The following is a 13,265-nucleotide window of genomic DNA, read 5'->3' on the forward strand; positions in this document are numbered from 1 at the left end:
TGGTTTCCTTTGCTGTGCAAAAGCTTTTAAGTTTCATTACATCGCATTTGGTTTTTTTTGTTTTTATTTCCATTTCTCTAGGAGGTGGGTCATTAAGGATCTTGCTATGATTTATGTCATAGAGTGTTCTGCCTATACTTTCCTCTAAGAGTTTTATAGTGTCTGGCCTTACATTTAGGTCTTTAATCCAGTTTGAGTTTATTTTTGTGTATGGTGTTAGGGAGTGTTCTTATTTCATTCTTTTACATGTAGCTGTCCAGTTTTCCCAGCACCACTTATTGAAGAGACTGTCTTTTCTCCATTGTATATCCTTGCCTCCTTTATCAAAGATAAGGTGACCATATGTGCATGAGTTTATCTATCCTGTTCCATTGATCTATATTTCTATTTTTGTGCCAGTACCATATTGTCTTGATTACTGTAGCTTTGTAGTATAGTCTAAAGTCAGGGAGTCTGATTCCACCAGCTCTGTTTTTTTTCCCTCAACACTGCTTTGGCTATTTGTGGTCTTTTGTGTCTCCATATAAATTTTAAGATTTTTTGTTCTAGTTCTGTAAAAAATGCCACTGGTAATTTGATAGGGATTGCATTGAATCTGTAGATTGCTTTGGGTAGTACTGTCATTTTCACAATATTGATTCTTCCAATCCAAGAACATGGTATATCTCTCCATCTGTTTGTGTCATCTTTGATTTCTTTCATCAGTGTCTTATAGTTTTCTGCATACGGGTCTTTTGTCTCCATAGGAGTGTTTATTCCTAGGTATTTTATTTTTTGTTGCAATGATAAATGGAATTGTTTCCTTAATTTCTCGTTCAGATTTTTTGTCGTTAGTGTATAGGAATGGAAGAGATTTCTGTGCATTAATTTTGTATCCTGCTACTTTACCAGATTCATTGATTAGCTCTGGTAGTTTTCTGGTAGCATCTTTAGGATTCTCTATGTATAGTATCATGTCATCTGCAAACAGTGACAGTTTTACTTCTCCTTTTCCGGTTTGGATTCTTTTTCTTTTTCTTCTCTGATTGCTGTGGCTAAAACTTCCAAAACTATGTCGAATAACAGTGGCAACCTTGTCTTGTTCCTGATCTTAGTGGAAATGGTTTCAGTTTTTCACCATTGAGAACAATGTTGGCTGTGGTTTTGTCATATATGGCCTTTATTATGTTGTGGTAGTAGTGTGTTTTTAATTTCCAAATATTTGGTTATTTCTGTTTTTTATTTTTCATTCCATTATGATCAGAGAACAGACTGATATGAAATGCCATTTTCATCATATATTAAGTGTCCATGTGTAGTTAAATCTATATCTGGATTTTCTGTTCCATTCTGTTAAACTATCTATCTGTTAAGACTACTTTCCCATCCATCCACTCCCAACATTGATTTTCCCCCCCTCAGGTTTTCTTGACTTTTTTCTTTCTTGTTTATTTTTCCATATGAACTTGATATTCAGGTTGACTACTAAAAAAATAAAATCAGTTGGCATTTAAGAACGTTTTTATTACTGAAAATTTCAAACGTATACAAGTAAGCAGTTAGACTAGTACAATTATGTAAAAGTACTCATCAGTCAGCTTTAATAGTTAGAAACTCATGGCCAGGACTTCCCTGGTGGCGCAGTGGTTAAGAATCCGCCTGCCAATGCAGGGGACACAGGTTCAAGCTCTGGTCTGGGAAGATCCCACATGCTGTGGAGCAACTAAGCCTGTGCGCCAGAACTACTGAGCCTGCACTCTAGAGCCCACGAGCCACAACTACTGAGCCTGTGTGCTGCAACTGCTGAAGCCCATGAGCCTAGAGCCCGTGCTCCGCAACAAGAGAAGCCACCGCAGTGAGAGGCCTGCCCACCACAACGAAGAGTAGCCCCTCCTTGCTGCAACCACAGAATGCCCACGCGCAGCAATGAAGACCCAATGCAGCCAAAAAGAAAATAAATAAATTTATTTTTTTAAAAAAAAGAAAGAAACTCATGGCCCTCTCTCCTCTCAGATTGTTTTGAAGCATGTCCTGGATACACCATTTTATTTGTAAATACTTTATTTTAAAATTCTTAAAGATAAGGGGTCTTTTAAAAACAAACATAAAACATTACTATACCGTTACCACACCAAAAAGACTTAACAGTAATTCCCTTTTATCCTCAAATTTCTGTGGCTATTTTTAAAGTATATATTTTTTTACGGTTAATTTGTTCCAGTTAGGATCCAAATGAGATTTACAAATTGCATTTGTTTATCATGTTTAAGTCATTTTTTTAAATTGTTTTATGTTGTGGTAAATTTTTATTATGACGGTTTCAAAGACATGTTTTGTTCATTCATACCCTCACAGAGTTGTGGACTCTTTTTTTAAACCATAGTTAAAATACAATTTTTCACACCTAAAAAAAATAGCAGTTATTTCTTCCTATCAAATGTGTAGAGCACAAGTTTTTCTTACTGTCTTATGAATTTTTCTTAATAGTTGGCTTGTTGAGCCACAATCCAGAATCCACACTTTTCATTTGATTGGTTTCTCTCTCTTAATGTTAGCTCTCTTATAGGTTTCTTCTTAGTTTTTTCCGTTTCTGTCTTATTTAAATCTAATTTGTTTTGTCCTGTATTCTTTCCCACCATCTGAATTTCATGGATTGTGTCCCTGTGATATTGTTTAAAGTGTTCCTCTGTCCCCTGTAATCCTTGTGAACTGATTGTAGATAAGAAAGATTAGTTTGTATTTTTTAAAACTTAACCTGGAATGTTTCATAGATGATGTGTGTACTTTTATTAGGAGTCAGTGTCTTACCTCTGTCTTTTTTTTTTTTTCCTGGATAGTAGGAGTAACTTGGCTGCCTTATCTATCCAGGATAACGTTTCATACCAGCTCTTCTCTGTTTGTTTTGGCAGCACTGACAATCAGTGTCTAGCGCTAGATTCATTATTTCATTAAGGATTGCAAAACGGCATTCTCATTCTGTCATCTCTTTTTCAATTATCAGCTGGACTATTTCTATAAAGAAAAACTTTACCTTGTCAAACTGTTTGGTTACCATGAGGTACAGTTTGTGATAGAAAGGCAGCTAAACTGCCCATCATTTCAAGGCAGTTCTCAAAATAATGAGTTGGTTTCCTATTATCCCTAAAGGTTGACCAGTGAGGGTTTGTTGTTGTTCTATTAGAATGAACTCCTGGGTTTTAATATTCAGTTTGCCAATTGGGATTTTCATTAGAACTACATTAAATTTATAAATATATAATTTAGAAATTAACTTAGAGGAGAATTGCTATCTTTATATTGTCTTCCTATCCATGAACAAATGATGCCTTTCTGCTTGTTTAAATCTGCTTCTCTACCTTTAGTAGTTGTTTTGTTTGTTTCTTTCTTTTTTTAATTTATTGGTTTTTATTTTTGGCTGTGTTGGGTCTTCATTGCTGTGCACGGGCTTTTTCTAGTTGCAGCAAGCAGGGGCTACTCTTCATTGCGGTGCACAGGCTTCTCATTGTTGTGGCTTCTTTTGTTGTGGAGCACAGGCTCTAGGCACATGGGCTTCCGTAGTTGTGGCACGTGGGCTCCGTAGTTGTGGCGCACGGGCTTACTTGCTCCGCGGCATGTGGGATCTTCCCGGGCCAGGGCTTGAACCCGTGTTCCCTGCATTGGCAAGCAGATTCTTAACCACTGCACCACCAGGGAAGCCCTGTCAGTAGTATTTTTAAGTTTCTCTTAAAAGTTTTATGTGTTTCTTCAGTTTTTGCCTTAGGTATTTTCTTTTTTTATTGTTAATGTAGAGTGGGTTCATCTTTTCCATTGCATCTTCTATGTATATGAAGGCTATTTGCCATCTTTATGTTAATCTTATATCCTGCTGCTTTACTCTTCAAATAACAGGGAAAATTAAGGACTTGCTTCTGAAATGCAGCCGTAGATCATATAAGGCATATCTTTCCTTCATGATAGTAGTGCCTTTTTGCACAAAACCACCTCTTTGTCTTCTTGGTACGTAATGCAGCGTTACCATTTTTGCGTCCTGTGAGAAAAATTTAGTTGTATTTGAAAATATGCTGAAGTCAGGAACATTTTGGGACAGATATTCTTTGTGTGGGGGGTTAGACTGGGGTGGGGTCTGTGCATTATAGGATGTTTATTAGCATCCCTGGCCTCTACCCATTAGATGCTAGTAGTATCCTCCCCTTCTCTAATTGTGACAACCAAAAATGTCTCCAGATGTTGCCAAATGCCCCTTGAAAGGCAAAATTGCTCCCAGTTGAAAACCATTGATGTAAAGAAATAGCTGAAGTATGGCCAGTCTAAACTGTGGTTTAAGATTAAGGTAGATTCAGTTTGGGTGGGTGGGGGGTAATACAACCATAAAACCAGGTATATCTCTGTATATTTTATCTTTTAAGGTTTTGTTCAAGCATTGTTTGTTTTTTAATTTTTAGTTTTTGGCTGTGTTGTGTCTTCGTTGCTGCACGCAGTCTTCTCATTGTGGTGGCTTCTCTTGTTGCGGAGCATGGGCTCTAGCTGTGCAGGCTTCAGTAGCTGCAGCACATGGGTTCAGTAGTTGCGGCTCGCAGGCCCTAGAGCACAGGCTCAGTAGTTGTGGCGCACAGGCTTAGTTGCTCCACGGCATGTGGGAATCTTCCTGGACCAGGGCTCGAACGTGTGTCCCCTGCATTGGCAGGCGAATTCTTAACTACTGAGCCCCCAGGGAAGTCCCAAGCATTGTTTTTATAACTAGAATTTTTTATTTTTAAAAATCAGTAACTTGGGCTGCCCTGGTGGCGCAGTGGTTGAGAGTCCGCCTGCCGATGCAGGGGACACGGGTTCGTGCCCTGGTCCAGGAAGATCCCACATGCCGCGGAGCGGCTGGGCCCGTGAGCCATGGCCGCTGAGCCTGTGCGTCCGGAGCCTGTGCTCCGCAACGGGAGAGGCCACAACAGTGAGAGGCCCACGTACCGCAAAAAAAAAAAAAAAAAAAAAAATCAGTAACTTGACTGGCTTTTTGAAAAAAAAATTTAATATGTGAGAGTTGTAAAGTATGAAAAGAAATAGTGATAGTAAGTTAAGCTTATTTAGCTTAATTAGACAAACTTTCATGTGATAAAAATGATATTTGAGTTTTGGGTGGCTTTTCTTTACTAGAAGGATGTACTTTTTCAATATGTGGGACTCTCAAGATTAAATTCAGAACAATATCACCTAATTGGTTTTCTCTGTTTTCAAGTTTGCTTTTCTGACTAGATAACACAGTGTGTAACTAGCTCTCCTAAGTATCAGCAGCAGTCATTAAATTTTTAGCAAAAAACTTCAAATATTTTTTTAAAAAAGACAAATTCTGTCTCTACATTAGCAGTTACCTGTGTAGTCAGTTTTGATGATTTTGTGAACATATGAAGTTACACATTCTTTGTGTCTTGCTGTAAGCAGTGGTTCACAACTTCTTCCCTCAAGTGGCTTGGTTAACATAAACCCATCACAGACAACAGTCAGTGCTGTAATAAACATGTGAGGAAAAGGTACACAGAGCATGCAGCTAGCGCTTTTGTGGGGGACTGGGAAAGACGATACAGAGGAGATGACAGTTGAGCTAAATTGTTAACTAGAGCTTTAATGGAGCAGATTACAGGCAGAAATTTGTGTGGAGTAATAAAAGACAAAAAGTAATGTTTTAAAAGAGCTACTACAATTTTTTAAAAGCGCTACATGGTAGTGTGTGATGCTATGTTTGAAAAAGCAAGAGTTCAGTGGTAAGAAGTTTAGAAAGATGGAGTTAAGATAAGTGTTGGGTCTGTTTTGGCTTTTTTGTTGTACTTTTGTTTTCCTTTGAATAAAATCCAGTGCCCTTCTCTAGCAATGGCATAATTCAGTGTCTCAAACAGAGTGTATATGAGAAGTATGAGGGAAATGTTGTTTCATAGTGCTGTAAGAGTCTTGTAATTACAGGGACTTGATGAAGTCTGGGGGTCATCACAGAGTATCTCTCTGAGAATGTTGCTTTCAAGCTGACACTTGATGGATAAGTAAAAATTTTCCAACCTGGCAGTAGGGGATTGGGGTTTGAGGCTGAGGAATAGCATATATGATAGGAAAACAGCCCATAGTGGCTGAAGGGGGATGGGTGTGGTATAACATGGCATTGGAGAGGTAGGCTTTGACCCAATCAATGCAGAGCCTTATGGACCATGTTTGTGTATTTTATGCTAATAAGGAGCTGCTGTGTTCTAATATTACGTCGTTTTTTCCTGCAGTACCAAATATGCCCCAACAACGGCAAGACCAACATCATCAGAGTACCATGATGCACCCAGCCTCAGCAGCAGGCCCACCAATTGTGGCCACCCCACCAGCTTATTCCACACAGTATGTTGCCTATAGTCCTCAGCAGTTTCCAAATCAGCCTCTTGTTCAGCATGTGCCACATTATCAGTCTCAGGTAAGCCTGATATGACCTAATAACTCTTAATTGTTGTTCCATTGAAGTAACTTTTAGTATGGTAAAGGGGTTTTTCCTTTATATTTTGTGCTATGCGTTAACGGTGGGGTAGGCAGCTAAGGATTTGGGGGTACTTTTTAACCTAATAGAAAGTTGCTGATCAGTGTAAGTGTTTCAAAGGCTAAATCCTTTCTAGCCAAATAAGGATTTAGGAGTTGTTTCTGGAAACCTGGAAACCATGGAATTAAGACATAATTAAAATCTACTTGACTATATCTGGTACTTTAATGTTTTTTTCTTTATTTTTTGTTTGAACACAGCATCCTCATGTCTATAGTCCTGTAATACAGGGTAATGCTAGAATGATGGCACCACCAACACATGCCCAGCCTGGTTTAGTATCTTCTTCAGCAACTCAATACGGGGCTCATGAGCAGACGCATGCGATGTATGGTAGGAAGCAGTTTGTTTGTCTTTTTCAATGTGTGTGACTATTCTTACTGTGTTTTTAAGCGCTGAAAAGATGCTCTGTTTAAGAATAACTCTGCCTTTTATGACATTGAGGGTCAAGAATCTAAAGAAAAGATGAATCCATTTCTCTCTCCGACCTGCTCTATAAGTCTTGGCAAATCATTTCTACTTTGAAATTTCTCTCTGTTCCATTGTCTCTCTTTAACTAAAATGTAATAATGTGTGTAAAAGCATCTTTTGTGGAGAAAGGTATCTTTCTCCTCTTCCTCATCAGTAACATCATTTGGTATACCCTTCCTAAGGCATGCAAGAAAGTTTTACCGTAATGAAAGCAAGAAAACATTCTGCTTCACTCCTTACTCTGGGGGTCACTGACATTGCATATTTTATTGCTATTTGTTACAATGCTACTATGTTTCTGCATCATGCTGTATTTCAGGTGGTCGGAATTGTGTAATATTAGATCTGCTTTTGACAGATTCATACTTTAAATGAGTATACAGTGATAAAATGGAAATGAAAAGTATTCTATATAAAATTAAACGATATATCTGAGTAATAAGCTAAAATTACCATCTTAGTTTTGTGGCCGGAGAACTTTGTGTAAGTCAGCTTTGCAACTGTCTAAAGTATTAATATTGTTTTCAATGTTAGAATTTAAAATAAGATTTCTACTTATATTTTGTAATATAGAATTAATGGGTCATTTTATATTATGTTTTTCAAAATGCACCTTTAATTAGTACCAGTTTTATTAAGATCTAAATTTTGTTTTGAACTTTTCTGAGAACTCCTGTACTGTCATTTAGGTTTTCCCATTGGCATTTCAGTTTTTTGGAGAGGGAGAGAAATTTAAGGTTATTCATACAATTGAAAAGTGAACCACAATGAAAATGAAATTAATATTACATGTAACTACAAGGACATTTCATTTTTTAAACCTCTTTCAACTTTTTGAGTGACTAATAAGAATATAAAGGCTTTCATTTTTTTTTAACTTTAGATAACAGTTTATAACATTTTGTAGGTTTATAGGAATATAGGACTCAGGCAGCAACAATCATTCTTGTCACCGGGAACCCACTGCTAATGTTTTCTTTCTGGAGGCATGCTCCTTTACCACTGGTTCACAAATGATAGGAATTTTACATGATTAAAGGCTTTTTTTTTTTTAATAAAATACTTGTTAGATCTTAATTTTCCGCACTTAAAATTTTCTCTTGTTGACTATGCTCTTTAAATTAAAATGATGTGATTGCTCCAATTTTGAAAAACATTTCTTTCAAGAAGCCCATCTATAATTTAATTGAAAGATTGACATACTGATTTGGCTTATGATTTTGGTTGTGATCTCCTATCATTGGCTTGTCTTTAGTTGTCTTAACCAGGACTAAGTATGTGTGAAAAGGCACCACTGATTTATCACACTAACTTTTATGCAATTTGTATACATTGCAATAATTTTCCAGTTTGCTAAAGTCTTAGGTGACACAGTTTATTATGATTGTTTATTATACATATTACACATTTCTGAATACATCTTGACGTAACAAATGGAAAAAACATTTCTTTCTTCCCATTTTCTGGGATACTCCCCCTGGAATAAGATCTGAAACTTGAGCTAAAATTTCCATTGCTTTTAAAGAATAGCTGTTTGTGTGCCCACACCTTTGAGACATTGTAGTAATACTGTGATGTCAAGCAGAATCTTTCTCCTCAGTGTATATTCACTCACTATCAACATCTGACTTTGTCTGCTGATTGGATGTTCATTGGTTTGAAACAGCCAGTACAGTAAATACTGTATTTGAGGCACTAATGGTTTTTATAACTACCTTCCCAGAATATTTCCATTTGAAAAGCAGTTGATCTTGGACCCTGAAGTCCTTTCAAGTGTGGGTAAATAGTAAATATTGCAAAGAAACAAAATACTAGACCTAATGTCCAGTGAAATCTAGAATGAATTAGTCATCAAAGCTAGTTCTTTGATACCAGGAGAAAGTTGCTCAACCAAATCTGAATTACTCTCCTGCAGTTTACACAGATTGCATTATATTTCATTGATGTGTGTTGATGAGGGCAGCTAGGGGCAGAGCTGTAGATTTGGTATGATTGTTGCTGGTTCTGTTTTGGATACTTCATACCCTAAAGAGAACACTGGGAAATGAATTGGTTTGTTCTTTACCATAATAAGCCATAATTTAATCTGCTGTAGCAAGTTCATTAATTCTTCAATAATTTATTTCAGTTATTTTAGATCTTCCAAATACAATTATGCTGAATATAGACAAATTTTAAATACGTTATTTTAAACTGTAAGACAAAACTCGCATAGAAATGCTAATTTTATTTTCATTTCCCTTGAACAGTTTATATTTTATATTCCAAAAGGAACCAGATAGTTTGAGTATGAATTATATTTATTCTTAAGCTACATCCTATCTAGATTTTTTTAAACTTTTAATGCAAACAAAAGAATATGCACCCAGATGTTAATGACAATTATATGTCACCTTTTTGTCATTCATTAATTGTTATGGTCATAGCAAAAGGCTTTGCGAATAGAAATGACTACAAGATGAAAGGCTGGTTATTGTTTTTTAATTTTTTGATGTATTTAATATAAATATGCTAACAGATCACTGAACATTTAAATTATTAGGAGATACATTCTAAGAATTGTTGACCTTGTACTCTTTCTAGATATCTTAGGAAGGACTTTGATCACAAACTTCATCTCTTTGACCTTAACTTTAACTTCACTTTCATCATTGCCTCTGCCCTCTTCCTCCTAATAAGTTACTCTTTGTTTCCTTAATATCTGGTCTTATAATTCATCTCATTTTGTTTCATTCATCTAACTTTGTTTTCCCTTTTAGAAACAGTAATAATGAAATTTTCTCTATTCAGAAAGAGTTAAATCCAGAATCCTTTTTTTGGTTTATTTTTGGTAGTTTAATGCGGATAAATTCGAAAATACAGTAGGCAAAAAGATTTAAAATGCACCTATTAATCTTCTCCCTTACAATCACCAGTTAACATTTTGGTGCATATCCTTACAAGTGTACTCACACACACACACACACACACACACGCACACCTTTATGTAGACAGTTTAATAAGAAATGATATTGTACCCTTGTTTAATATTATTGTTTCTGAATTTTTGGATCCATTACCAGATGCCTAGTAAACACCTTACAGAATAAGGTGTAAGGTGACATTTCTATTAATGATTTGCAAAATTGGATTAGTCTTTTAAACTTGGTAAATATTATTTTGTTTTGGTACATTTTATATCAAGGTTGTTCAGTGGAATGCAATGTTGGTCTTTTTATTAGATAATAACTTTATTCCTTTCATTTAACTAAGTGAGCATGTGGTACTTGACAACCCAATACAGAAGAAAAGTGTCTTTTGCTTCAGCCCTATCTAATTTTGTAGTGATGTTTAAAGTGCTTGTCATCTCTTGTAAAATAAGAAAAATGAGTTATGCATGAATACAAAAAGAAATTACTAAATATGTCAACCTTTCCAGAAAATTAGGAAAATGCACACCTTAAAAGGCTAATTAACCTTTCTATTTCCCAAATTCAGCATGTCCCAAATTACCATACAACAAGGAGACAAGCCCTTCTTTCTACTTTGCCAGTGAGTTGGGTTTTTTATACTAATTTTAATTGAACAGTAAAACACTTTTTAAAGAATACATGTTAAGGGAGTAGACTTGTTGAGCAATCTTTTCCTTGTGCCAGACAAAATCATTTAAAAAAAAAATATATATATATATATGAAAATAATTCAGAGTTTTTAAAAAGGAAATATAACCCAGCTTAAGAAAGCTGGAGTTAATTTAAAAATTGAGTTGTTTCAGAAATTAATTTTTGCATACCAAGCAAACATGTGACTGTTTTGGAAATGCCTAATACTCTCCTTGTTCAGAGAAACTTTTCCTGAACAGCCGTTTTTAAAACAAAGCGCAAAGCAAGCCACAAGCTTAAAACATTAGGGTTTTTTTTAGTATCCTGGTAAGAAAACATTTATCCTTACAAGGATTTTTAATTGAATAGGGTTGAAATACTAGGGGAGGAACGTTTCTGTATTTTCAGTCTTTGCATGACTACAGGTTTATGATATTCAGGTAGCAGACACCTCATGGATGTCTCGAGTTTAAGCAGGAAAGCATGACCTAGCAGCTACCAGAGATTGTCTTTGGCAACACCAGCCCCCTCTCACCACCAGTGGAAAGGTAAATGATTGCTCCTAAATGGAGAAAGTCTGAGCAGGGATTGCTTTTGGAAATGAACTTGTAAGGTTTGTTTTCTCTATTTGTAGGGAAATTTTAAAATAAGGCTTATTCATGGGCTTTTGGTATTTGGATGGGAAAGTCACTAACTTGCAGGAATCCTTTAGAAATGTATGACAGTATAATATATGTCGCTTTATGTGAAATACTATATTCTAGGGGATATTAAGGATTAAAATTTTGTTAGAGACTAAATTTTTAATTATTGTAGAATGACTGAATGTCTGAATATACTAGATGCCAAATTTTAAAAAGCATTTAGAAAACATTTTGACTTAAATTTTCATTAATTGTGCCTTGACTTGGTATCCAAAAATAAGTGCATACATACTATTTATTTGGTGCTAGGAAATGTTAACAAATTTAATCCTTTAATAGATGCTCTTTAAAAAGGAGTCTTGCTGTATATATAACTGTTAAAGGGAAACTATGTATGTGGTATAGTATATAAAAGACACTGTCAGTAATTCTATTATGTACTCAGTTTGAGGTCTCAAATGTAGTTATCCTCACCATCTTACTGTCTCTGTTAGTAGTTTTGGAGTCAGTTTCCTGGTAAGTAGCTAAAAGGTCCTTAATCATCACACCTAAGCATTAACTGCCTTAGCACAACTTTCCCTATGAGAGAGTATCAGTACTTTTAAAAGAAACTAACAGTGGGGCTGCTATTTGTCATTTAATTTGCTGTTTCATACCCCACCCCACCCCCTTCTAAGCATTTTGTCCTGGTTTGTTTGGTCTAGTTGCCTTTTATTCCCCTTTTAAAGAGTTTTCAACGTTCCTTTACTTCCTTTTTTTCTGAATTTAACATCAGATTTAAAAGTTGGAAGATTTTGTTTTGTTTCATTTTTAAAGTTTTGCTGTGCTGGTGTTCTCTCATGTCTTGTGCATCCAAGGTCAAAAATGACAAAACCTAGTTATTAAATTAGGTTTAATTTAATAACTTCTATATTAAATTAAACGCACATCTCTATGGACTGCATTGGCTTCAGTAAGATCATGGCTTAGGAAATGATTTTTGGATTGTGGTTAGTGTTCCGAGGATTTGACAAATCACATAATTAGAGTTTTAAACATTTATACCGAGGAACACAGTGAGCGGGAAACTTCTGGACTGGGTCTGGCCCAAAAAACAGTTATTTCTTTGATTAGCTTGAACTAATCCAGGTTTCATGAAGGCAACTTAGGTGTTATAAATAGAAGTTTAACTGATGGATAGCTAAATCAGAATTTTGAAGAAAAATCACTTTATTTTTAACCTCTCTGGAATCTTTAGCTAATGAGCATGTATAATAAAAGCAGTTAAATGATAGGCTTAGGTCAGGAAAGCCCAGAATTTACTGCCTTTCACTCTCCACTTCTCCCTTTCCCTAATTCTCTTAGATTTTTCCCCTCATTTACTCCATCTTGGTTCCTTTCTCTTATCTCTCTCTCCCCCCTCCCCTCTTCCAGCCTTCCCCCCTGCCCCCCAGCCTTTTAATTTCCCTCTTATCCTACTTGTCTTTGTCTCCTTCTTAACTGGCCTTTCAAGGAACCAAAGTATATTTTTGTTGTTTTTACTATTAAAGTGTATAAGTTCCACATTTTCCCCAATTAGCTACTCAGTTTTCATATTTGAAGGGGGAAAAGAATTCCTGGGTAAGGTACTTGCTTAGCAAACATCTTTAAGCAAGATGATGAACAAAGGAAGATCTTTCTAATCAAACATCCTCACATTTTATTTGTAGCCTATGATGTATGTTTACATCTGCTTAATTTTTCTTATAATGCATTACAGTTTATTGGTGTTTAGATAGGGAAAGGGTGTTTTTTTTTTTAAACACAAGCCCATGTAGATGCATTCAGCTTGGATTACTTGAAGTATTTATGCTATGAATGCAAATGACATATAGATTAGAATACTCTATCTTATAACCTTTCAGTATTGGTAAACTATCACAGAGATGCCTTTTTTAAATACATAGTAAAAAATACTTCCATCTTTAATTCTCTCCAAGTAATTTCAAGATTTTAACATTTTTCTAATTGATGAATAAATTATGAGACTTCATGGGTGTAATTCTCTTTGTGATG

General features: G+C 35.6%; 1 protein-coding gene across 10 annotated transcripts in view; it reads left to right on the top strand.

Annotated features, from left to right (window-relative positions):
- Positions 1 to 13,265, top strand: part of ATXN2 (ataxin 2) — a 124,541-nt gene that overhangs the window by 104,210 nt on the left and 7,066 nt on the right. For 7 of the 10 annotated variants that reach the window (XM_029222665.1, XM_029222672.1, XM_029222682.1 and 4 more), the window contains 3 exons: positions 6,231 to 6,415; positions 6,736 to 6,868; positions 10,484 to 10,537. In XM_029222665.1, the coding sequence (XP_029078498.1) occupies positions 6,231 to 6,415; positions 6,736 to 6,868; positions 10,484 to 10,537 (372 nt within the window). The remainder of the gene's footprint in view (positions 1 to 6,230; positions 6,416 to 6,735; positions 6,869 to 10,483; positions 10,538 to 13,265) is intronic. The other 3 variants (XM_029222692.1, XM_029222695.1, XM_029222731.1) reach the window with 1 other exon arrangement.

Source organism: Monodon monoceros, unplaced genomic scaffold, assembly GCF_005190385.1.
Source record: "Monodon monoceros isolate NGI ecotype Baffin Bay Population unplaced genomic scaffold, NGI_Narwhal_1 Super_Scaffold_1, whole genome shotgun sequence".
NCBI lineage: Eukaryota > Metazoa > Chordata > Mammalia > Artiodactyla > Monodontidae > Monodon > Monodon monoceros.